This window comes from Balaenoptera acutorostrata, chromosome 8, assembly GCF_949987535.1.
Source record: "Balaenoptera acutorostrata chromosome 8, mBalAcu1.1, whole genome shotgun sequence".
In the NCBI taxonomy this organism is placed as follows: Eukaryota; Metazoa; Chordata; class Mammalia; order Artiodactyla; family Balaenopteridae; genus Balaenoptera; species Balaenoptera acutorostrata.
Window position 1 is genome coordinate 88,182,977 of NC_080071.1, and position 25,170 is coordinate 88,208,146.

Sequence of the window (25,170 nt, forward strand, 5' to 3'; positions counted from 1 at the left end):
TATACGTGCATTTTATGCCTTCACTTGCTCAGCTATAAAAAGAAAGAAGTGCCCCTCGGTTGCCTCGAGGAGTTTCTAAGCAGGAAAGAGTTCCCTGCCAGACAGGAGATCTTAGTGAAATGAGTCGTCCTCTGTAGCCTTGACCACAGCTTGGTGGGTCACTGTAGTGAAATCCCTTCACCCCCCTCGTGGCCTGAGTCTCCCCTGATGGAAACTGGCTACCACAGGGCCAGCGTTCCTGCCTCTGAAGACTTGGGCCTGAGTCACTGTCCGGGTAGCCGCTGTCACCCTCTTCACTAGCATGTTTATGGGTCTTAAGATTATATATTCCTCCGAAGTTATATGGTTCAGGCTTAAAAAGGCAGGAAATTCTGACACAAGCTACAACATGAATGAACCTTAAAAACATTATGCTAAGTGAAATAAGCCAGCCACATAAGGACAAATACTCTGCGATTTCACTTATATGAGGGACCCAGAGGAGTTAAATTCGTAGAGACAGAAAGTAGACTGGTGGTCTCCAGGGAATGGGGGAGGATGGAATTGGGGGATTAATGTTTAATGGGTATAGAGCTTCAGTTTGGGATGATGAAAAAGTTCTGGAAATGGGTGGTGGGGATCATTGCAGGACAATGTGAATGTGCTCAATGCCACTGAACTGTACACTTAAAATAGTAAGTTTTATGTTAGGGAGATATATATATATATATATTTTTTTGGTCATGCTGTGCAACATGTGGGATGCGGGATCTTAGTTCCCTGACCAGGGATGGAACCTGTGCCCCCTGCATTGGGAGCATAGAGTCTTAACCACTGGACCACCAGGGAAGTCCCTATGTTAGGTATATTTTATAACAGCTTTAAAAAAAATTGCTTAAAGTTTTGTGGTCCTGGGTGCTCCCATGCAGTGGCACTGGGAGTTTGAAGTGACAGAACCTTTTGGAGATAACATGTCAACATGTATCAAAACCTTAAACACGTGATTTCGACCTGACCATTCCCTTTCTAATGGTGTAGCCTATGGAGTGAATGGCCTAAAACTGTGCTAAGGTGGCTGAAGGGTGTTTATGCAGCCCTGGTGACAATGGCAACAAAGTAAAGGCCACTTGGTGGAGGGCAGCCAACAAAGGAAACTGGCCGAATTAAATGTGGTGTCACGGAGGAATTCCCTGGTGGTCCAGTGTTTAGGACTCTGCGCTCTCACTGCCGAGGGCCCAGGTTCAATCCCTGGTTGGGGAACTAAGATCCCGGCAAGCCATGCGGCATGGCCAAAAAAAATAAAAAGTGGTGTTACCGGAGCCTTAACAATGGTGGCGCAGAACTACATCTCCCAGCGTGGAAAATGGTCACGCTTCTCCTGAGCAGGGTTAGCGTCAGTGATGGGAGCAAACTAGATGGCAGGACGCGTGCATCACTTGTCTCATTTCTGTAAAACTACACAGGCACATACGTGTTTGTGTGTGAGGGTGACATGGGACACTTGGGGGGTTGTGTTCACGCCACTCCAGGTGTTGGGAACACACGTGGATACGTTTTCCTTTTTCTTGCTCCGCATCTTCATTTTTCAATTTTTCTACGATGAAGGTAGAATACACGTGGAATAACATTCTCTGAAAGAAATGATCTGTTGTTTCTTTCCACAGTTTCCTGACTACTTGCCCTGTTCGGTGATGCTGCAGCCAGCTCCACAAGATGTGGACAAGGTTGGTTCCAGAAGAAATGCCAGGGATTCATTCATTCCTTCAAAAGACTTTTTTTTTTTTTTGGCTGCGTTGGGTCTTCGTTGCTGCGTGCAGGCTTTCTCTAGTTGTGACGAGCAGGGCTACTCTTCGTTGGAGTGTGCGGGCTTCTCATTATGGTGGCTTCTCTTGTTGTGGAGCACGGGATCTAGGCGCACAGGCTTCAGTAGCTGTGGCATGCAGGCTCAGTAGTTGTGGCACGTGGGCTCAGTAGTTGTGGCACACGGGCTTTTACTGTGGGAAATTGCAGACATATGCAAAAGTAGAGAGACAGTATAATGAGCGTATCACTTGTCTTCAGCAATTCCTAACCATGAGCAGCCCTGCGAGCAAAATAGTAGGTCTCTCCCCTCGTGGGTCTCACCTGGGGAGAGAAACAGACGAAAACCAGATAGCAAGTCCCTATGCGACCCATCCATGGAGAACAAGAGGCTCGGGAGAGCTAAGGGAGGACCTGGTGGTGCTTGTCCGGGGAGCTTAAGGAAGGCCTCTCTGACAGGGCAAAGGAGGAGCCACTCCACCCTCGGGAGAGCCATCCAGGCGGGGTGGGGGGGGGGCGCACCATGCATAACGGGTTCTGGGGGCAGCCAGCAAGCTGCTTGTGCAGCAGGAGGAGCTGGGGTGAATGGTGGGGGCAGGGCTGAGGGGTGTGGGGAGGTGCGGCCAGGTCATGAAGGGTCTCGTACACCGTTGCGGGGACTGGGACTTTCTCTGAGTGAGATGAGAGCCACTGGCGGGCTTTGCACGGTAGGTTCTTTTTTTTTTTTTCTTCTTAATTTTTATTGGAGTATCGCTGATTTACAATGTGTTAGTTTCTGCTGTACTGCAAAGTGAATCAGTTATCCATATACATATATCCATACTGAGTAGAGTTCCCTGTGCTGTACAGTAGGTCCTTATTAGTTATCTATTTTATATACAGTAGTGTGTATATGTCAGTCCCAATCTCCCGATTTATCCCTCCCCCCCACACACACAGAAGGTTCTGACTTGGGTTTGTAGAGGATCCCTCTGGCCACTGAGCTGAGAGTGGGATTGAGCTCTGAAAGGCGAGAAGCAAAGGGGCCGTGTGTGCAAGAGAGCTATGACCCTGGTGGACTGGGGACTCTAGGCAAGGAGGGAGGGCAGTGCGGACACGAGGAGAGAGGGAAAGGTGCTGGGACCCAGGGACTACAGGCCTGAGGGAGTCACAAGGGAGGGAGCTGGAAAATAAAAAGACAGCAAATGAGGGCGGAGAGTGGCAGATCCGTACCTGGATTACCGAGGGTCCAGGGCCATGATTTTCAGCTTGGGGGTCCTACCCCATTAGTGGTTTGTGAAATCGGTGCGGTGGATCCGAGATGGCATTGAAGAAAGAAAATGGAATGGCGTGAAGTGGAACAGCATGGGAGCTCAGAGCACATCACACACAGCACAGATAAGTGCTAGTTCACGAGCATTGCTTCACGCGCGAGCGTCTGTTTACCGGGCCTCGCAGTGAACTTTCCCTCTTACCATGGGCGGTGGCCTGAAACCTTTGAAAGCCACCGGGCCAGGAAAACGGGTGTGGGTGGCAAGGTGGAGGAGGCCACTCGATCAGAGTGGGGGACACTGTACCAGCCAGAGGGCCACCCTTTCCTCTGTCCCTGGGGAGGAGACATCAGTGCAGCAGGGGCCCTGGGGGCCTCACAGCTGAGGAGGCCTGTGAGCTGGGCTAGGAGAACACATGGGAGTTGGTCAATATAAAAGGAGAGAGAGGCGTCAAGCGTTTCAGAAGGAAGGAACAGCACGTGCCCAGGGCAGACAGGTGGAAGGGCTTGGCTTGTGCAGGGAGCAGCGGGAGGTGGGAGTGGAGGCGGGGTGAGCAGAGAGGAGGCATGGCTAAGAACTCCAGGTGCTGGAGGGTAACGATGTGTATTTATTTTCAACCCAGGTTTTAGAGTTGTTGCGATTCCACAGTTTTGCAGAACCAGTAAGACTGTGGCTTATGTGCTACTGTCACTCTGTGGGCAGCTGGTGGAGGGCCCATCCCTGCCTCTGTGCCCTCACCCCTGCCCCGCCCACCCCGTGTTAACACAACAGAGGAGCGAGGTCATGGGGGATTCACTCTGGGGCTGGGGGCTGAAGGGGCCCGCAGATGCATTTGTTCCACCCATGCAACATTTTTTAATCTAGTTAATTTAAAAATCAGGAGCCTTCATTCCAAATTCCATTTCCAGCTTCTTTTCAAAAGTTGGGAGAGCTGCCAGCACCGGGTCCCCGTGGCAGCCCGGCCACGCCTGGCTGCAGCTGCACAACAGCTGCCCGCTGGCGTAGGGCGTTCGAGCCCCAGCACAGGCGTCCGTGGACCCCTGCCAGCCCTGTGAGCACTGCTCCTGCCCCCTGCTGTAGGCAGTGGACCATCAGTAACGTGCACACAGGGTCACTTCTGAGAAGGACAACTAAATGGGGGGTGGGCTGGCCGCCGTGCGAGGTGGTGAGAGGCTAGGACCAGCCAGGATGCCTGAGCTATTGCAGCTATTGGCGGGGCTCATCCTGCAGGCTGGGGGACCTTCACTGGGGCCTTGGAGCCCGTGGCGCTCTCCTCGAGCTAATGCCATTATTTCATCACGAGCACACTTCCAAAGCTAGTCATAATGGTACAACTCTGAAAAGGATATGGCCAAGACAGAAAAAGAAGTTGCCACGTAACATCCCCTGCGGGAGCTGTGACCCCCATCCTGGCTCCCGGAAGGGAGGTGCTGACCGCAGCCTTGTCTGTTCTCTTGCCCCTGCAGTGCTGTGGGGTCGACTTCGAGGTCAAAGCCTTTGCCACACAGAGCACAGATACAGAAGAGGACAAAATTCCCAAGAAGTAAGAGCGTAGCTGTGGGAATATGTGAGGGGTCTGGGGGGAAGGGCTGGGGGTAAGAGACCGCCCCTCACTTTATGTCCGAGTGGCAGAATCTTCCCACAGGGCCATTGTGGCGGGGTAATGGAGCATCCCCAGGTCAGGACCGTCAGGATGAACCATCTCCACTTGGGGTGGAGGGACAATGGCTGACCATTTGGGGGGAAAAAACCAAAAGAAAGTGACTGGGGAGCTGGCAACCTCAAGGGCTCATGTAAGCCCTTAAAAGCCTCCAGATCCCCTCTTTCTTTAGATTTCTTCTTCTTTTGTAATTTCTTTGTTGCAGTAAAATATACATAACATGAAGTTTACCATTTTAACCATTGTCAAGTGTACAATTCAGTGGCATTAAGTACATTTCATTACGTTGTGTAATCAGTTACACCACTATCTGCTATCCATACCCCAAGGTATCTATACCCCAAATGCTGTCATCACCCCAAACAGAAACTCTCTGCCCGTTAAGCAGTGACTCCCATTCCTCCTGTACTCCCAGGCTCTGGTGCTCATTTTTCTTGTTCCTGAACAAGGTTTCCAGTTGTGCCCTCAACACTTTCTCTACATGCTCAACATTCACACCTATGCACACTTACACCAAACAGCAATAACAGGGCATCACATCGGTAGAGAGTTTTGAAGCCTGTCACATAGGCACACATCCCCACGTCAGCTTCACCCAAGAGGAGGCCAAGCCGGGGTCCTTACAGAGGGTGAGAGGGACCCTTGGAGAGCTGACTGGTCCACACCACCCACCAGGCCCCGCCCCCCAGACCTGATCCCTCTACTGGTCCAACCTGCATCCATCGGCAGCATCCCTGAGGGATCCCAGCCTGGGGAGGGGGAGGGGGACCTGGTAGGCCGTCCTGAGGAGGCCCAGGCTCTGGTCCGGGGAACCATCGGTGACTTTTCATCCACAGGAGCTCCGTGCGATTGCTGATCCGGAAGGTACAGCATGCGCCGCAAAAGATGGGTCCCCAGCCCCAAGCGGAGGCCTCCTGGCAGTTCTTCATGTCCGACAAGCCCCTGCACCTCGCCGTCTCCCTCAGCAAAGAGGTGACTGTGGAGCCAGCCTGGGGACAGCCTGCCAGGCCCTCTGCTGGGGGTGTGCTGCAGGCAGTCTTGGGGGCAGCGATGGTTAAAGCACCAACATTTGGGGACGACTGGCTTTTTTCATAATTTGGAGCCAGTAAACGTGACCCTTAGGATAGGGCCAAACTGGCTTGCATTCCACTCACTGTGGGTCCCGACAACTTGGAGGTGGGGGGTTTCCCATACCCCCAGCCCAGGCTGTCTTTGCCCCCTGTCTGCCCCCAGGGGCCTCTTTACTAGTGTGTCATCAATGGGTGTGGTGTTAACAAATTGTTTACTTCCCTGCAAACTTAAGTTTGGCAGTAACGGTGAGGGGGTGAGCATGTCCTGTGTGAAAATCACGGCCGAAAAAGATGAAGAAACACTGGCCAAGGCTGTCTCTGGTCCCTCTGGTCGACAAGAGTCGTGCACACACATTGGCTAGTAGACTCTGTGTGTGTGTGTGTGTGCACGCACGCACATGCATGCAAGGAAATGAGCACCTGGGCTAGATCACACAGGGTCACTGCTGGGCAAGCTCTGCCTCTGGGCTCCCCCGCTGATTTTCCCTCATTTCACTTATTCTGCCCCCAATAACCTCATGATTCCACTCAAGACCCCCGGGGCTAAACCTGTGTGACTCTCAGGACTCGGGCGTTGGGGCCAGAGCCCCCATCATCCGCCTCAGCCTCCCACAGATGGGGTAGAACCTGCTCCAGACCCTTCTCCACAGGAAACATGATGCCATCACCTTGTCTTCCTTGAAAGTGTGGGCATTCAGCCACTTTTATTCCAGTTAAAGGACTGAGATGAATTTAACAAAATATGGCCACACTCTCTTCCCCTTTTCTGACTTATCTGCTGACTTCTTCAGATCTATTACCATGGGGAACCCATTCCTGTGACTGTGACCGTGACCAATAATACAGAGAAGACGGTGAAGAAGATTAAAGCGCTAGGTAGGACCTTCTGCTCGAACCTGGACGGCAGAGTCTTCCCGGTTCCCATCTAGTCATATTTCCCAAGGGTCTCTCTTCTGGTCAGTAAGGCCCCCCGGGGCCTTGGAACTGCCCATTTGTCTCTGTCGTCACACGGCAGGACCTTAGAGGAGGAAGGTGTCCTCTCCTGCAGCCTCGTGCCCATCTTAGGGTTGTCTTCTACCCTGGGACAGCATCCCCGACAGGGCATCTTCCTGTCCTTCCTTGTCACGCCTTCCTTGAGGGGCCCCTGTGCCAGGTCTCGGGGGAAGTGGGGGAGGAGTTTTCTTTCTGCACAGTGTAGTGGGGAGCCCTGGCCTGGGAACCCTGGGCTCCCCTGTGGGCTCGAGCTGTGCACGTCCTCGTGGAATTTAGCGGGCAGCCACGGCCGGGTTCCCGGTCTACCTTCCCAGGTTGCGTGAGGTACTGATTGATCACATTGGACATGCTTTGTAAGTGGTAATCCCTGCTGTCACTGCTATTGTTGAGTCACCATGATGTGATGGCCAAGCCTCCTGAATACTCAGGAGATGCGCCTCCCGTTTGCTTGCTGGTCCTACACACTTCCTCAGCTCAAAGGGCGTCGAAGTGCACGGGATACTCCTAGATCTTGGTCTTATATGGGTGACGTAAAAAAGACACGATAAAATGACCTGGGAGGGAGACCTCTCTGTTCACTTCTCCCTCAGGCGCTCGATGACTGAGACAGAGTTAGACTCACAGTGTGTTAGGGTGACCAACCATCCTGGGTCAACCAGGACCAAGGACGCAGGACTTTCAGTGCTAAAATGGGGCCAGTCCCAGGCAGACCAGGATGGTTGGTCACCCTAAGTGCCATATACCACGTTATTCCTCTTTCCCTCTTATCCATCATAGAGAAGGCTCAGGAATTTGATGCGTACATACTAAAAAATTCTAGATTTTTCTTGATGCTAATATACATGCTTACTTTATGGCTTTGTTTTTATGTTGGTTTAGTTCCTATGCCTTTAAGTCTTTGTAGGACCTGGTGTTATTTGTTTAGCATGTTGTATGTAGTGTCAATACAGTATTCCACAAAGCAGCAGGATTGAGAAAGTATCGTTTGATACTTAGATTTTAATTATTTCTCAAAGTTTTATGAATCCTAACATCGAAGCCGCTAATTTTTGAAAGAAGCTGTTGAATTTCTGAAGCAAGACGTTAAGAACTTTCTATAGGCCGAGCACTGTGCTGAGTGCTTCACACAAACTGTTTTTCTGATTCTCAAATTTGATTTTAATGGAGATTAAAAATCATCTTTTTAATCATCACAACAACCATATAAGTTAGATGCAATTATCATTCTCATTTTGCTGATGGGGAAATTGAGGCTTAGAGGAGCTCAGTAATTACCCCACAGCAGACAGCTAAGCTGGGATATGAACCCAAGTGGTCTGGCCCCAGAGCCCACCTTCCTATCCACCATGCTACACCCACAAATCAACCCTGTGCTGCCTCCAGGTGGCTTCTAGCTTGGACACCCGAAGGAGATGCTCATTAAATAAGATAGAGAAGGTTGGAAGGGAGTGTATTTGGGGAAAGAGAGCACATGGTGAGTTTTGGGACACTGGGAGATTGTGTGCCTTGGAAGGATACCCACGGATGTGCCCTGAGCTCAGCAGAGAGGAGGGGTCTCCCAGGAGGTGCAGTTTTAGGAGACCGGCTCATGGGTAGAGTTGACACAGAGCAGGTTATTGGTGAATGGAAGTGGCCTGAGGACAGAACAGAAATCTCAGCCTTAAAGCCGAGCCTGAGAGGTACACTCAAATGGCCATTAGGGAAGACCAACCACGTGCCCTGGAAGGTACCATGCAGGACTCCACACCGAGTCACCCTCCCCTGTCCCCCCTTTGCAGTGGAACAAGTGGCCAACGTGGTTCTCTACTCGAGTGATTATTACATCAAGCCGGTGGCCATGGATGAAACGCAGTGAGTAGTGGGTTGGGTTTCTATTTCCCGGGCGGCTCCAGATTCTTTGTCAAGTTCCCATTTTGGTCATCGCTGAAGAAGGAAGTAGAACGGTCAGCTAGCTCCCCAGCTTTCCACTTCCTTCCCCTGTTCTCACTTCAAGGACTGCAAAGAAAGTTAGCATCTTCATCCTGTGCTCACTAACAGGAATTCCGAGAGCTGGGTCAAGCTAAGGAATGATGGAGAGGAGAGAAATAAAGGCTGAAACGTCACAGTGGGAATGTCTAGAACTTTCTATTGATCCATGAATAAATGGGTAGGAATTTGATACTGTTTCTGCCCCCAGAGCAGAAAATCAAATGACCTGTCAGCCCAGTCAAGGGTTTCCTATCCTTTGATCTTCTCCACAACTTGAAAATCTGATACCAATGACAACTGGATTAGGATGATATATCAGTTCTCAGCCACTTGTTGTTAGTGACTTTTCTCCCTTCATTTGAATAAAAAACAAATGGGAGGATTTCCCAAGTGGTCCAGTGGCTAAGACTCCATGCTCCCATTGCAGGGGGCCCGGGTTTGATCCCTGGTCAGGGAACTAGATCCCACATGCTGCAACTGAAGATCCTGCGTGCCGCAACTAAGTCCCAGCGCAGCCAAATAAATTAAAAAAAAAAAAAAAGATATTAAAAACAAATGGGAATCCTGTGATGGCTTCTTCATGGTGGAGCGAGAGATCTAACCAGTTTTGCTTTGTGCTAGGCAGTCAGGTTCATGAAGCACACAGGCTTCTGGGGGTTATGCCTTCCCCCAGAGAGGATTGCTTGGGAAGGTGTTTTTTCTAAGCATTGTTGTATGCAAAAAATATTATCACGGTTAGAGGAAGGGGGGTTCGGGGAGGGGGGGTGAGGAAAGACAGCTGATTCAGCAAGATAACATTGCATGATATTTAAAAGGCGACTTCAGGATAAACTGTTACTTAAAGCAGATCCTGACCTAAGTTTACTTATAGGTCTAGAGAGGAGAGAGGAAGGAAAGAACCATAACTCACTGACTGTCTCCTTGGGGCCAGGCCTGGGGTCTGTTCTACCTTTTAGGCTGTGTCCTTGCACATCCTTGTGTCCTGGGCGTCTTCCTGGCTTACCTTTTGGCATGTGCCCAACAATGATAGGAGAAACTGGTCTCCAGCTGAGTTTTCCCCTAATATACCGCATTACCTGGTCCTCTTTACGGCTCTTGGATACATTTTGCCTCAAGGACTCCCAGAAAACTGGGAACCATCCTCCGATACACTCAAAAGGGTGGGAGGCAGGGAGACTGAAAGTGGGGCTTCTGGGGCCCTGGTGGGCAGGCCTCCTGGGAACCAGGTCAGACCTGACCCCCAAGCTGCTGCCCACCATCCAATCCCAATCCCGAAGTCGCTGGGAAGTGGCCGGGCAGGACTTTGGCCCCAGGCCTTGGCATAGGCCTTCGGCAAGGGCTGCTGCAGGAAAGGCCATCGTCCAAGCCCCATCCCGGGGGCCCCTTCCTACTACAGCTACCTTTCCAGTGTAATTTCTGCTTCTGTCACTCTGCTGCCCAAACTAAGCTCATTAAGAGAAGTTCTACCAGGGCCCAGATGCAGGGATGTGGGCCACCTCGGGCTCAAGCAGGGCTCTGTAAAGGGCATGCCCAGGAGCCTCCTGTGTGCACTTGGAGGCCAGAGAAGACACAGCTGCCTTCAACTCCCCAGGGAGATGGAGGAGCGGAGCCATTCCGAGGGTGGCAGTGGGACCCCCCCCCGTGTGTTACGGAGCAGGCTGGGGAAGGGGCCCAAGGCTGGCTCCTGGGCAGTGTTTTCAGGGCCCTGCCTTCTCCTGGCTGGGCACGAGGACAGAGGGTGTGCCAGGAGCACGGACACGGCTCGCCTGGGCTCTGGGGTCAGAGAGGGCAGGCGGCTGTTGGCACAGGCCAGGGGTCAGCACATGGGTGAGTGGCGGAGCCAACTCTCCAGCCTCAGATGCGGTTCGGTGGGCCGGGATGCTGCCCGACGGGGGACACCGCGCTGCTCTGCCCCAGCTGCGCCCAGGCCCACAGAGCCGCCCGGTCCGTACAGCTCACAGTGGGGGACCCGGCCCTTCCTGCGCCCCTCCTCCCTGGGCACACGCTGATCCTCCCGACGGTGACGACTCCCAGCCTGGGCTTGCTGCTGGCACTGGCCACTTGGCCCTGCAGCCCACTGCGTGGCTCACGAGGTCTCAGGAGGAGACTGGGTGTGGTCCCTGATTCTTGGGCCGGTCTCACTTCACCCCACAACACATGCTAGAAATTCAGCAATCAGAACAGGCTGAGGGACTTGAGAAACGTTCTAACGTTGCTGCCAGCCTGTCTTGAGACGTCAGTAATGCTGCTCTTCTCACAAGGCAAAGGCACAGGCACCTGGACTGTCTTTCCCATGAGTCGCAGGGAACGTGGGTTCTAGAAAATGCTTGATGGCACACAGGGTCTCGTGGGGGCGATGGTGGCTTCAAGGCTGTAAGAGCAGTCAGCTAAACCTGCTCTCTGTGTTTCTTCCTGCAGGGAAAAAGTGCCGCCAAACAGCACCCTGACCACGACGCTGACCCTGGTGCCCTTGCTGGCTAACAACCGCGAGAGAAGGGGCATCGCCCTGGACGGGAAAATCAAGCACGAAGACACGAACCTTGCCTCTAGCACCATGTGAGCCCCGAGACTGAGCGCTGGCGTGGCGCTGGTCTATGCCCCCTCCTCGTCCCAGCCCTGGGCTCACGGCGTGCACACGCAGCCTGGTGGCAAAGCACATGCTCGGGGCCCCAAGCAGGGACCCCACTCCCACCCGTGGTGTAGCACAGCGGTGACCGCTCTGGGCCTTGCGCTGAGCCCCAACCCCCTGCTTGCTGTCTGGGCCACCCTGGGCAGGTCACTGGAGCCGTCTTGAGAACCTCAGTTTCCCCGTCTGTAGAGTGTGGGGGCGGCAGCTCCTCAGAGAGAGGTCTTGAGGGTTACGTGAGACAGTGCGTGTAAAATGTGGTGCCTGGCACACAGTAAGGGCTCCAGAAATGTCAGCTGTTACCTGCACAAATATCAGTGGCTAGTGTAGAGCCCTGAGCATAGGAACTGAGTGCCCCAGCTGCCTCCACGAGTGATGGAAATGTCGTTTATGCATTTCCATCAGGAAAGGTAAAGAACAGGAGGTCCTGAGGGCCACAGAGGTCAGTTCAATTTAAATGAAAATAAGCACTGATATGCTGACCCCCGCTCAGAGAACCACAGCCGAACTGAGCCAGCAGATCCAGTAAGAACTAGAACGAAGCTTCTACGTCAAATAGCCCTGCCGTTCCTCACCATCCTCCGGGGCTCCCATTCCCAGCGGCGTGTCTGCTGCTGAGCCCTGAGGGTTTGGGGTAGGAGGTGCCAGCCAGGCTCGGGCCCTTCGCTGCCATCTCCCCCTCCACCCCTGTGTGATCCAAGGCCCCAGCGATCACCTCCAGGTGATGCCATCGGGAAGAGCTCTCGCGTTTGCCCTCCCTGACCCCGTAGCTCCGAGATGAACAGCGGGGTCAGCGAACATTGGGCAGAAAGCAGGATCTTGGGAGTCAAAGGATTTTCTGAGGACGATTTGCCAGTTGGTGTGTTAGATTCTAAAGCACATCTGCGATGCTCTGGGAGAGAGCCGAGCAGGGAGATTGATGCCCTAGATCCGCGAACTCGAGGGCAAAGGAATCACGACATCCACAGCGGCGCACTGCGTTTGTAAAGATCTTTTGTGGTTCACGCAGTATTTTATAAACATGCCAGTCTCTCCATGCTTTTGTGAGGAAGGTGAATTTATACTCATTTCACAGATAAGGAAATTGAGGTTCCACCAGAATGAGAGGTTCAGCCAAGGTCACCGGGTCAGTTAATGGCAGAGCAAAGCCCACCCCGAATCCCGAGCCCCCCTTTCACACAGCGTCAGGGCTGCCTTCCAGCGCCCCAGACAGTGAGGACACAGCAGAGCGTGGATGACGCAGTGGGGAGAAGTGGGGTTGATTCATCCGGTCTTTGCTTCCCGCTTCTCCCCTCCCTGCATTCTTCTGTTTTTCTTTTCTGTTTGAGCAGCATAAAGGAGGGCATAGACAAGACCATCATGGGGATCCTGGTGTCTTACCAGATCAAGGTGCAGCTCACGGTGTCAGGGTGAGTGTCCAACTCCAGTGCTCTGCCTGCTCTATCTTGGACGTCAGTAGCCTGAATGGTTTCATTCCTGAGTGACTGGGAGACAGAAAGCAAGGAAAGTCCACAAATTCTATCGATTACATAGCAGAGTTTTAGAGAGACTCTATTTGTCTAGTTTCACAATTCTATCTGATATAACATTACGGGGGAAAAGGTAGAAAAGCAGACTACGAAACACGGGCACTATTGGTACCACTTGGCGAAAATGGGGGTGCCTGTGCTCACGTGTGGAAGCTGATATAAAACAGGAGAATCAGTTGAGCGTTTGATTGGACTTCGGAAAAGACTGGCGGCTGTGAAATGAACTCGCAGTGCATCCTCTTTCACCTGCCTCTCAGGAGGCATCCATCCATGACGGGAAGGCCCTGCCTTTCCTCCCCAACGAGCAATCACAGGACTGGGGAGTCTCCTTTTCATACAAGAGCACGACTATCTCAGAGTTCTGAGGAAACGGTTTTCCATCTTTTTTGAAATCAATTTCTTTCCATTTAAAAATCTTATCAGAGGGAAAAACTCAACTTCTCATTTTCCTTTTCAAATTCCATTGCCAGAGGCTCTGGCCTTTTACCTTGATCAGCCTCCGGTAGTTCAGCCATCAAAGCAAATCCATGTGTATATTCCATAGGGCTCAGTAGGTGAAGAGTTCCCCAAATTTTAGTTGGGGCAACAAAGTAGAATGTGGGTTGATTCTGCAAATTTCGTTCACACTGTGTGTAGCTGTGTTTTTCAAAGTGTATAGTGTTTTCTTTCATCTTCTCTGAGAGGATCTAAAACAGGGTCGAGTGTAGCAGTCAAGGTAAGTGATTAGCAGGTAGTTCACAGTGACCTTTGTGGCCCAGAGAGAAATTCTGGACCGAGGTTTATTCTTGAACATTAGGGCTTGAACCTACGTAATTCCTCTTTTTAACTAACCCACTTGAGAAAGAGATGAAATCACAAGTAGAGAGGAGTAGCTGAGTTGGCTATTAGGGGTGCGAAGATCCTGAAAGCTGTGAGTGAGGAACATGACGGGGACGTGCCCAGCCTCTGAATAATGGCAAGTAAGGTTGTGTTACCACTGTGGAGAGTCACCACAGCCCTGTTTGCTTTTGTGTTTCCTAGCCTTCTGGGAGAGCTCACCTCCAGGTAAACCTCTTCATCTTCCTTCTCTGCTTGATTCCAAGATATCAAAGGGGACAAACCGGGGCTTCAAAACAGTGACAGTGAAGTCTGGTTCCCCGGCTGTCATGCTCAGAGGTCTTAGGAGATGATGTCCCTGACACCCTGCAGACCTTGGCTGATAGGTGTGAGACTGGGGGAGTTCCTCCGAGAGCGTAGCTGGGCCTGCACCTGGGTGAGGACACACACACTCAGAAAACTGGCACACTCCTTGCAGCTGCCCGTGTGTGGCGGGGGGGAGGGGTAAAATATACATAACGTGAAGTTTACCATTTTACCCCTTTGAAAGTGTACAGTTCAGTGGCATCAGGGACATTCACAGTGTTGTGCTACTGTCACCACTCTCTAGCTCCTGTACACTTTTCCCATCCCAAAAGGAAACCCCTTACCTATTGTGCCGTCTCTCCCATTCTCCCCTCTCCCTCATCCCTGGCAACCACTAATCTGCTTTCTAGCTCTGTAGATTTGCCTATTCTGGACATGTTATATGAATGGAATCAGGCAATATTTGTCCTTTTGTGGCTGGCTTCTTCCCTTGACATCATGTCTGCAAGGTCCATGTTGTAGCACGTGTCAGCACTTCATTCCTTCTTATGGCCGAGAAATACTCCATGGTATGGATGGACCACGTTTTGGTTGGTGGACACTTGGGTTGTTTCCACCTGTGGGCGATTGTGATTAGTGACAGCAGCCATTTAAATCATGCACAAAGAGGCAGCAGGTAAGACAAGTCTGAGGCAGGCACTGACCTTACATATTCCTTCACCGACTCTTACCACCTCCCCTCACACGGAGCCCAGGCTGTGCCTTCTCTCCTAGACCTCGGCCACATTCAGGTCCGCCAGGAGCGCCTTAGCAGCAGAAGTGCTTTGACCGAAGCAGTAACCCCAGGGCGGGAGGTTATGGGTCCTGGGTGAAACAAGGAGTAACCCTTGTTTCCCCCACCCCTTTCCATTCTTCCTGTGCCTAGATTTCCCTTCCACCCCTTCCTGACTCCTTGCCTTCCTTTTTTAAAAATTAATTAATTAATTAATTAATTTATTTATTTATTTATTTTCGGCTGCATTGGGTCTTCGTTGCGGTGCGCGGGCTTCTCACTGCGGTGGCTTCTCTTGTTGCAGAGCACCGGCTCTAGTTGTAGCACGTGGGCTCAGTAGTTGTGGCACGCGGGCTTAGTTGCTCTGTGGCATGTGGGTTCTTCCCCGACCAGGGCTCGAACCCTGCATTGGCAGGCGGATTCTTAACCAATGCACCACCAGGGAAGCCCCGTTGCCTTCCTTTTTTAATACAAATTCCAAGTCGCCTCAAAGCCCTTTAGCGTCTGGAATTGGGTGGACCCTGCTCATCCCTGTCCTGCTCTCTGCAGAGGGACCGTGTGCGGCCTTACAGAGATTTAACACGTAAAAAGCAGTTACGTTTTTGCAAAGGATATTTTTCAAAACTATCCTTATTCTCCAGGATTTCACCTCTTCTCTACCCATAATATCATGTCCCTGAAACTAATAACCAGGAGGAAGGGGGACCTAAAAATCCTAGCCGCCTCAGCCTCTCGCAAGTGGAGTTTCTAGACCACATTCCAGGGAATACATTTAAAATTCCTTCTTGACCACTTCCTGATTTCTGGTTTGTTTTGTTTTGACTCTCACTGAGTCCTCTTTCAGCTGGGGCCCAGGGATCTTTCGCGAAGCTCTGCAACCCCAGCTCCCAGCTCTTTTGTGAATCTCTGCAACCCCGGCTCCCAGCTCTTTTGTGAATCTCTGCAACCCCAGCTCCCAGCTCTTGGCTGTGCATTTACAGTTGTGTGCATGTTCTCACCGCTCTGCATCCTTTTTTTTTTCTAGTGAAGTGGCGACTGAGGTGCCATTCCGCCTCATGCACCCCCAGCCTGAGGACCCAGGTCAGTCACGCATTATCTTGGCTTTCTCTAGTCCTTTCCCGCTCACAGATTTATTACGTACTCACTGCTAGTCTTCCTTGACCGCATCTCTGAGCACAGGCAGGGCCAGGTGGCCGAGGTTCCAGGCCACCTTCAAGTGCCTGTGCCCCCCCTCCCAGAAATGAGTGCTCGGCTGCTAGGTCATGGGCCAGGTGGCTTGTCCACTTCCGGTGAGTGTGTGGAGGACGTAGCATCCCTGCTTGGATGCGGGCTGTCTCGTTTGGTTTTATCAGGAATGATTTAAAAGCAGAAGCTTTGCTGTGAACAGACGTGGATTCATTTTTTTTTTCTTTAATGTTTTTGTCCTTGTGATGAGAAGTCTTAGGATCTACTCTCTCTTTTTTTAAAAAAAATATTTATTTATTTATTTATTTATTTGGCTGCGCCTGGTCTTTGCTGCGGCGTGTGGGATCTTTTAGTTGCGGCATGCATGCGGGATCTAGTTCCCTGACCAGGTGATGGAACCCGGGCCACCTGCTTTGGGAGCGCGGAGTCTTAACCGCTGGACCACCAGGGAAGTCCCCAGACCTGGATTTAGATTTAAAGAAAATTTGAGTGAAAAGTAAATTTGACAAACTGAGGCTTTTGCATTTCATTTGGAAGCATTAATAGGAATTTAGAAGATGAGTATTTCTGACAATGGCAGTTATGATGAGAATACAGAAAATACTAGAAAAGAGGGTCAGGCTGGGTTCCTAATACCTTGGCTCCTTTGAATTGTAAATCCGTTGGCTCTTGTATGGATGTTAAAAGTAAATTAAGCAATGGTTGTGCAGCTCTGTGAGCAAACTAAAACCCATGGGCCTGTACATGTAAATAGGTAAATTGTATGATATGTGAATTAGATCTTTTTTAAAAAAATAAATTTATTTATTTATTTATATTTATTTTTGGCTGCATTGGGTCTTCTTACTGCACACGGGCTTTCTCCAGTTGCAGCGAGCAGGGGCTGCTCTTCGTTGCGGTGCGCGGGCTTCTCATTGCGGTGGCTTCTCTTGTTGTGGAGCACGGGCTCCAGAAGTGCGGGCTTCAGTAGTTGTGGCACGCGGGCTCAGTAGTTGTGGCTCGTGGGCTCTAGAGTGCAGGCTCAGTAGTTGTGGCGCACGGGCTTAGTTGCTCCGTGGCATGTGGGATCTTCCCCGACCAGGGCTCGAACCCGTGTCCCCTGCATTGACAGGCAGATTCTTAACCACTGCGCAGCAAGGGATAAATGAAGCAGCAAAAATAATGTAGGTGCAATCTCAGAAATTCTGAGGAAAAATTCTCCGCTGTGTGTTAAGGTGGCTTAGTTGGCAGGAAAGAAAAATGGACCTGTCTGGATGAGAACCCTCCCGAGTTATAGTAATTAAGAACATTTTAAGTAAAAGTGGTGTAAACAAGCAGGGTTTTTTTTCTTATTTTTTATAAAAAGCTTTTCTATGTTGATAATGAAATGGCATTTAAACATTAGAATGAGCCCCATATTCATTTTGGCTTTGTCTCAAAACTATTTTGTCTCAAAGTATCTCTTCCAAATATTTTAGATTCAAATAGTCAAAACTTTTGGAAGTTTGCCAAAAACTTCCCTTGGGGGAAAAATACAGTCTAACCATATTTTTTTTTATTCATTTATGCTTGTATCATTAAAATACTATTTTTAACTATGTGAGACTGAGACACATTCTGGTCCCTTTCAAGGACATTCTAAAAGGCTATTTTAAAACTATGACCGGAGAAGATGTCATAGTTTGTGTCAGATCATTTTCTGGCCCCGTGAACAGACTTTATGACTTCACTTGGGGGAAGTGGAGTTATTCCTTTTCTGGGTATGACATTTTCATGTTCCAGTCATTATGGCCCTCACAGTGAACATATCATAACATCAAGGCTAAACCAATGATCTTTTATACCGTGAGATTTCAGGGAGAAAGGACAAATCACCCCATGGCCTCAAAGTTTTGATTTCCAGAGGTTTATGAGTCCCAAGTTTCATTCACAGATGCATGCTCACATCTTACCTGCCTGGTCCCCGGTGCCCCGAGTTGAGACGGGTAGATGCTAAGCAGAGAAAGCATAAGTTGGAGTTAAGAAGCCCTGCCAGGGCCAGGGGCCAAGTAATTTGTATGTAATAAGTTCTGGAGAAATGCTACCAGAACTTATTACATACAGGGTGGGGTGGGGGTCCAGGATGGTTCTTTTTTTTTTTTTTTAATTTTATTTATTTATTTATTTTTGGCTGTGTTGGGTCTTCATTGCTGCATGCGGGCTTTCTCCAGTTGCTGTGAGCCAGGGCTACTCTTCGTGGTGGTGTGAGGGCTTCTCATTGCGGTGGCTTCTCTTGTTGCGGAGCACAGGCTCCAGTAGTTGTGGCACGCGGGCTCAGTAGTTGTGGCTCGTGGGCTCTAGAGCACAGGCTCAGTAGTGGCGCACAGGCTTAGCTGCTCCGCAGCATGTGGGATCTTCCCGGACCAGGGCTCGAACCCTTGTTCCCTGCATTGGCAGGTGGATTCGTAACCACTGCACCACCAGGGAAGTCCCATCCAGGATGGTTCTCGCCCAGGGTCATTTTGATGAGTCAGCCTCTCTGTAGGTCCCCTGTGGTTAGCAGCCCACACAGACACTTCCCTCCTGGTACTGCCTTCCAGATGGGCACAAGAGATAAGGGCAGTGGCTCAGCCCCGCCACAAGCTCCCCCAAACCCTCTGGAGCTGTGCAGCCTCACTTAGCTCTTCCTGGCTCACCATGGTGGGTGGTGAGGCAATTACACTAGGACTTTACTAGGTGGGAAGCAGAAAGCTAAAAACAAGAACAAAAACAAGGGGCTTCCCTGGTGGCCCAGTGGTTAGGAATCCGCCTGCCAGTGCAGGGGACACGGGTTTGATCCCTGGTCCGGGAAGATCCCACATGCCGCGGAGCAACTAAGCCCGTGCGCCACAACTACTGAGCCTGCACTCTAGAGCCCAGGCTCCGCAACAAGAGAAGCCACCGCAGTGAGAAGCCTGTGCCCCACGACGAAGAGTAGCCCCTGCTCACCGCAACTAGAGAAAGCCCGTGTGTAGCACCGAAGACCCAACGCTGCCAAATAAATAAATAAGAAAAAATGATTTAAAAAAACAAAAACAAAAAGCAGAAAACCTCACAAAGAATTAGCAATAACCCTGGGTCTGCAAAATATATGTGAAAATCTAACCCACTCCCTGCACCCGTTCCCCACTCCAAGATCAATGTGTTAAGAGAGAAATCAAACTCCTTGAGGGGCCAGGGAGTGGTTCTCAAGCTTTAGTCACCCCCTCCCCCCAGCCGCTGGAGTACTGGTTCAATGTCAAGTCCCAGGACTCACCCCTAGAGAGCCGGACGTGGAAGTCGGGCCTGGAGTGTGGGTCGTAACAGCTCCTGGGACTCTGATCTGGACAGGGTCCAAAGGGCACATAGGGAGAAAGGCTTAGAAAGGAGAAGCACAACATCAGAGGGGCTGAGGCTAATCAGGGAAAGGGTCCTAGAGGCGAGGTTGTGGCTGATTCCGTCTGGGGAGGTGAAGGTTGTGGTGGCAACTTCTAGAGGAAGCAATGGTTAAAAATGCAGGGAGAAAGGCCCTCCGAGCGGGAAATGGCAGAGAAGCAGGAATTACACGCAATTCTCATGAAATGCGTATATCTAGGCCTTTTATTCCTCCACCTATAAAGTGACCTAACAAAGGAAGAAAATTTCCGGTAGACAGGATTTATGCTAATAGATCTCTCTCTCCTTTCTTCCATGCTCACAGATAAGACCAAGAAAAGGTGAGCACTGCTTGGGGTTATCCCGTTCTGTGACCTCCTCCTCCACAGCCCTAATGTGACCTCTCACAGTTGTTTTTGTTTTTTCTTTTTTTGCAATGCAAGTGCCTGACTTAAGCTTTGATTGCTGAGGCATCCGCTTCAAAGAGGCTTCCCCTTCAGCAATGGCTATCTCAAATAAACACCTTGCCAGCCACCGGACTCTATCAGAGCCCCGCCGGCTCTCCCTCTCCTTTGTTTTAGAGATTTTGGCGGATTTCAATAGCAGATCATTTGAGCCACTTGTTTTTTGTCTTTCTGCGCTTTAAATTCCCGCTCTTCTGTTTTAAATTCACCAATAAAGAGTGAGCCCTCGAAACCCTAGGCCCCCACCTCCAACCCCAGTAAAGGCAGAACCCCAGGCCTGTGCGGTGTGCTCTCCCTCTCTACCCACGACCTCGCTGTGTGGCCCCAGGTATATGCTGTGTAAATTCCAGGTCCTGTAAGTCATGAACCTTTATTTTCTAAAAGTTTCCGGATGGTTATTGCTGAAGGGCATCTTGCAGTCATAACAGGAACCACAAGGGCCAGTCCAACCACAACAGTGGTTACTGATAGGCTGAGCTCTGCACGAGACAAGCGCAAACCCCGTTTTGGGTCTTTCCATACACGCCCATACACGCCCCATGCTCTCAATACCTGCGCAGGGCCTGGCTTTCCTTTTGCTCCCTAGTACCAGGACATGCACACACGCATACACACATGCATACACGCGCACACATACACATACACACACACAGTTATTCCGGGCATTTATGTCTACTCTGTGGGTGCCTTCATTTTCTCTGATTTTTGTTTGTTAAAGAGATTTTACTTGCAAAACTATGAGGAGAACGGCATTGTCTTGTGTTCCATCACGTAGGAAAATCTTGATCGGTTCCTGTGTTGCCAAAGGGAGATCAAGGATCTTGTTTTCCTCCAGATCTCATTGAAAGCTTCAAAGAACATGCCATGATCAAAGTGTTCTTTGTTTTATTTTAGTTTTCAGGATGAAAATTTGGTTTTTGAGGAGTTTGCTCGCCAAAATCTGAAAGATGGAAGAGAACTTAAGGAAGAGAAGACAGACCAGGAGGCGGCTGTGGATGAGTGAAGAGGCCGGCTCAGGACGGGGAAATGGGGTCATTAGCACCATGGTAGCAGCCCCCCACAGTTAGCCCTGTAGTTATGCTAAATACCAAAGTGCGGGTCTTCTTCACAGAAATAAAGTTTGTCTCTTCCTGGTTGTGAGTCAGGCTGACTTGTTGGGGGAGCCGAGTGACGTCAACAGCACGCAAGCTGCAGCCTTGAGGGCCCCTGAGTCTGGGAAGGGGGGAGGGCAGCATCTAGAAAGGAGACCCATCAAGGCGAGAAGGCATCCTGAAATCAATGCACTCACCCGAAGGGGCCTGGTGTGTCCCGGGCTTTCTCCAAGACCCCTGGGGTAAGCTGTTTCCCTGGAAACTTGGAGGGGGAGCAGTGTGTCTAATGACCTGACCAATCCTAGCTCCAGGGCACCCAAAGAGCCTCCCAAGAGAAACAGGGCAGTGGACAAATGTGGCTAAAAACACTCTTCAACTCTGAATTAACTTTTGGGTCCAAGTCCTGTTTGAGCTCTGGGCTGTTGGTTGTTTCCACTGAATGCAAACAACGAAATGCGAGTTGGCTGGTTTAAAGGGGGAAAAAAGGAATGCATTGGGAGGACCTCAGAGTGGCTCAGAGAACTGACTTGAAGGAGGAATCTCCAGCTGCCACACCTGGCCTGGGTGGAAATCAGAGGAGGCCCGGGGTCCCAGCCCAGGAGCTCAGGGTCCTGCCCTCTGGGGTGGCCATTCACCTGCTGGTAGCTCAGAACCAAATGCTCCTGGTCTCCGAGCCTCTGGTTCCAGCGTGCTGTTTCTGGGCAGGAGAATCTGGCCCAGCTTCGGTCAGGGGATCAGTGCCCTGGGGCCAACGATGGCAGAGCCCAGCCCTGGGAATGGGTTGTCCCAGAAGAGGGGGTTCACTGTGAGTCAGACAGGCTTCTTGTTTAGACTGTCTCCATTGAGATTGGGCATAGAAGGGGTGGGGGAAAGGATGCTCGCGTCCGGGAGGAAAGTGGAGCTGAAGAAGGAGGAGACGTAACGGAGGTGATGCCAGGTCCCTGTCCTTTGCAGAATCCCCTTCTTGGCCCGTGGTAGCCTGGCCTTGGGGCCTGCTAATGATGGCAGAGAGGCTGAATGGCTCTCTTGGTGGCCACGGAGGGGCTTGGGGGATGTGTAGGCTCTGGTCCATGTCTCAAGGGAACAGGATGAAAGGGGGTTGGAGAGTTCTGCACAGTTTAACCCGCTCACAGGAGGTACGAGGGTGAATGGGAGGGGGCATGTGCGGGCTGGACACTCGGGGTCAGGTCTCCAGGACCAAGAGCAGTGGCAGAGGGCCAGACACAGTGTGGGTTCCATGCATATGAAGGCTCCCACATCTGGGTTTGTTCAGCAGGATTCCAGGCTGGTTTACGTCCTGGGGACTGGGCTTTAGACCGGAGGCTCCACTTGGGAACCTTGGACAGGATCCCATACACACAAAGCAAGGTTTGAACTTGAGTGGTGAATATGAGGCACTCTGATATTGACAGGGATGAGGATTCATTTCTGGAGGAGGAATAATAATAATAACAACACAGGCATGGGACTTCCCTGGCTGTCCGGTGGTTAAGACTCTGCACTTCCACTGCAGGGGCCACGGGTTCGATCCCTGGTCAGGGAACTGAGATCCCGCATGCTGCGTGATGCGGCCAAAAAAAAATTAAGAAAAAAATACAGGCAGAAAGCTGTGGGTTTGCAGGGTCAGACACGATTTCCCCATCGGCAGGCTTCCATTCCAGCCACACCCCTCTCTCAGGATACTCAGGGAGGAGGCATGCTCCTCTGGGAATCTGAGCCCTTCTGCTGCCCTCCTACCCCACAAGCCCACAGGTTGGCTGTGGTTGGCTCCCGCCCGAGATGCCGGGCAAGCCAGGGACTTGGGAGGCTGCCTGGCAGGGCCTGGTGAGAGGATCAGCCAGTTGGTTCCTGCATTGCTTGACCCCAGGATATCCTAAGTCAGGGTGGGCAGTAATAGGTCGGACCTTTGTGTGGGTGTGAGAGCCAGAGAGAAGAGCTGGAAGGCCAGTCCCTGGAGAACAGAGGTCAGAACAGCCCTGGCCCTCCAGGTTATTCTGGTACCAAAACGCCTGACTTTCGCGTGCTGGCTAGTTTACGACCTGCAGCTGGCCGCCCCTACAAGGGCGAGCGGGTGGGAGCAGGAAGTGAGCAGCCGCTGCCCCGAACGGGATGTGGAACCTCGCCTTGGCTGGGCCTGAGCACTAGAGGCGCTGTGTCTGCTCTGGTGTCGGAAGGCAGGATGTCCCGTGTGCAGCCCAGGGTTTTCTAGGTAGGTGCAGTGGGAGAAACAGGGTGCAAAGGAGCTGAGGGTGCTGCATGGAGAAAGCGGCAGCTGAGAACTTGGGGCAAAGTTCTGCAACCTGCAACCAAAGGAGAAGTAGGGGTCCCTGCTATTTATTGGGCACCTGCCTTGTGCTAGGCACTTCACCTGTTACATCTAATCATTCCAAGCATGCTTCCCATTTGTTAGATGAGGAAACTGCAGTTCAGAGAGGTTATGTACCTTACCCAAGGTCACACAGCTAGTGAGAGTTGTTGGAGTCAAGACTTAAACTCTGGTTTCCCTGAGTCTATAACAACCAGAACTTTGCTCACCATTTTTCTTTTTTTTTTTGGCTACACCGTGTGGCATGCGGGATCTTGGTTCCCTGACCAGGGATTGAACCCGTGCCCCCCTGCAGTGGAAGCTCGGAGTCCTAACCACTGGACCGCCAGGGAATTCCCTTTGCTCACCTTTTGATTCTGAATGTGTATATGAGAGTTTGGGGGGGGCGGTGTCGGAGCATTTATTATTCAACAATGGCTGCCCTTAAGTTTTTCTTTAAGTTGAAAATATTATTGAGATAATTATATAGATTCACATGTAGTTGTAATCCACCCATTTTTTTCAGATTCCCCCCTTTTTACTTGTATTCGTGTGTATTTAGTTCTCTACAATTTTATCACGTGTAGATAACTTCTTTTTAGAGTGTCTGTTTTCCTATTCCTTTAACATTTTTCACTGCTTGCCTCCCAGTCTAATATCACAACCCTAAGGGTTTAGTTTACTTATGCTTGGGCATAAGGATGGGCAGGGAGGGGGCGGCAGCTGGGTGCACTTGGAAATGTATGGGGGTGGTATTTGGTTGACACAGGTCCTGGGGGCCAGGGGAACTACGTGTCGCACACAGTAAAGCAATGTCCTGCTCCAGATGTCAATCATAACCGCAGTTCAGGGTAAAATAAGATAATTCCCATGTTTTCAAGTGCATCCTTTATCTATTCTAACGTGAAGCGGTTCTTTTTGACAGGAGGTGCACTTCTCCATTGACAGGTCGAGAAGAAAGATTAGGTTGGATGTGAAGTGTGTTATTACTGCCACCTTGATATGCCCTTAAGGTTGGGTAAACTCGGGGAGCAGCATATTGTTAGAGATGATTCACAGCGTGACTCATTGCATAAGGAGGTACGGGCGAATGTGCTCTTACAGGCGTGCCACCTTGGGGGAGGTCTCCAAGGGAACAGCACTCTGCAGCCACCAGAGAACACAAAGCCTTCTTTGCTCATCAGAGAAAATATGGCAGTTATGTTCCTCTGATTTAAGAACATAATATAGTTCTTACTAAGCCTAATACTCTTTTTAAAAATATACTTTTTATTTTCACATAGTTTCAGATTTACAGAAAAGTTGCAAAGAAAGTACAGTGAGTTCTCCCATACCCAGTTTCCTCTAAATTATTATTATTATTTTTATTTATGGCTGTGTTGGGTCTTCGTTTCTGTGCGAGGGCTTTCTCCAGTTGTGGCAAGTGGGGGCCACTCTTCATCACGGTGCGCCGGCCTCTCACTATCGCGGCCTCTCTTCTTGCGGAGCACAGGCTCCAGACGCTCAGGCTCAGTAATTGTGGCTCACGGGCCCAGCTGCTCTGTGGCATGTGGGATCTTCCCAGAGCAGGGCTCGAACCCGTGTCCCCTGCATTGGCAGGCAGATTCTCAACCACTGCGCCACCAGGGAAACCCTCCTCTAAATTATTAACATCTTACATTAGGATTGTGCATTTGCCACACTGAATGAATCAATATTTACATATTATTATTAAACTAAAGCCCATTCTGTATTCAGATTTCCTTAATTTTTACCTAATGTCCTTTTTCTGTTCCAAGATCCCACATGACATTTAGTCATCACATTTCCTTAGGCTCCTCTTGGCTGTGACAATTTCTAGTACTTTTTCATAATTGCAAATAGACTCCTATTCAGCCACAGTCTCTACCTCCCAACTCTCCCTTGCGTTCACGTTCATGCCCTTGGCTTTTCGCCTCTAAAATGATGGATCCTGGAACCCTGGTATCCCCTGAGCATCTAACGGGTATAGGCAACAGCACACCGA

General features: G+C 50.7%; 1 protein-coding gene across 1 annotated transcript in view; it reads left to right on the plus strand.

Moving 5' to 3' along the window:
* The window catches only part of SAG (S-antigen visual arrestin), a 40,404-nt gene extending 19,502 nt beyond the window's left edge, over positions 1–20,902 (plus strand). Inside the window, exons 7-17 of the mRNA XM_057551164.1 lie at positions 1,644–1,703; positions 4,496–4,572; positions 5,526–5,661; positions 6,551–6,635; positions 8,531–8,603; positions 11,139–11,276; positions 12,678–12,755; positions 13,896–13,919; positions 15,794–15,849; positions 19,631–19,646; positions 20,664–20,902. Of these exons, the coding sequence (XP_057407147.1) occupies positions 1,644–1,703; positions 4,496–4,572; positions 5,526–5,661; positions 6,551–6,635; positions 8,531–8,603; positions 11,139–11,276; positions 12,678–12,755; positions 13,896–13,919; positions 15,794–15,849; positions 19,631–19,646; positions 20,664–20,772 (852 nt within the window). The 3' untranslated portion in view covers positions 20,773–20,902. The remainder of the gene's footprint in view (positions 1–1,643; positions 1,704–4,495; positions 4,573–5,525; positions 5,662–6,550; positions 6,636–8,530; positions 8,604–11,138; positions 11,277–12,677; positions 12,756–13,895; positions 13,920–15,793; positions 15,850–19,630; positions 19,647–20,663) is intronic.
* The last annotated feature ends 4,268 nt before the right edge of the window (positions 20,903–25,170 follow it).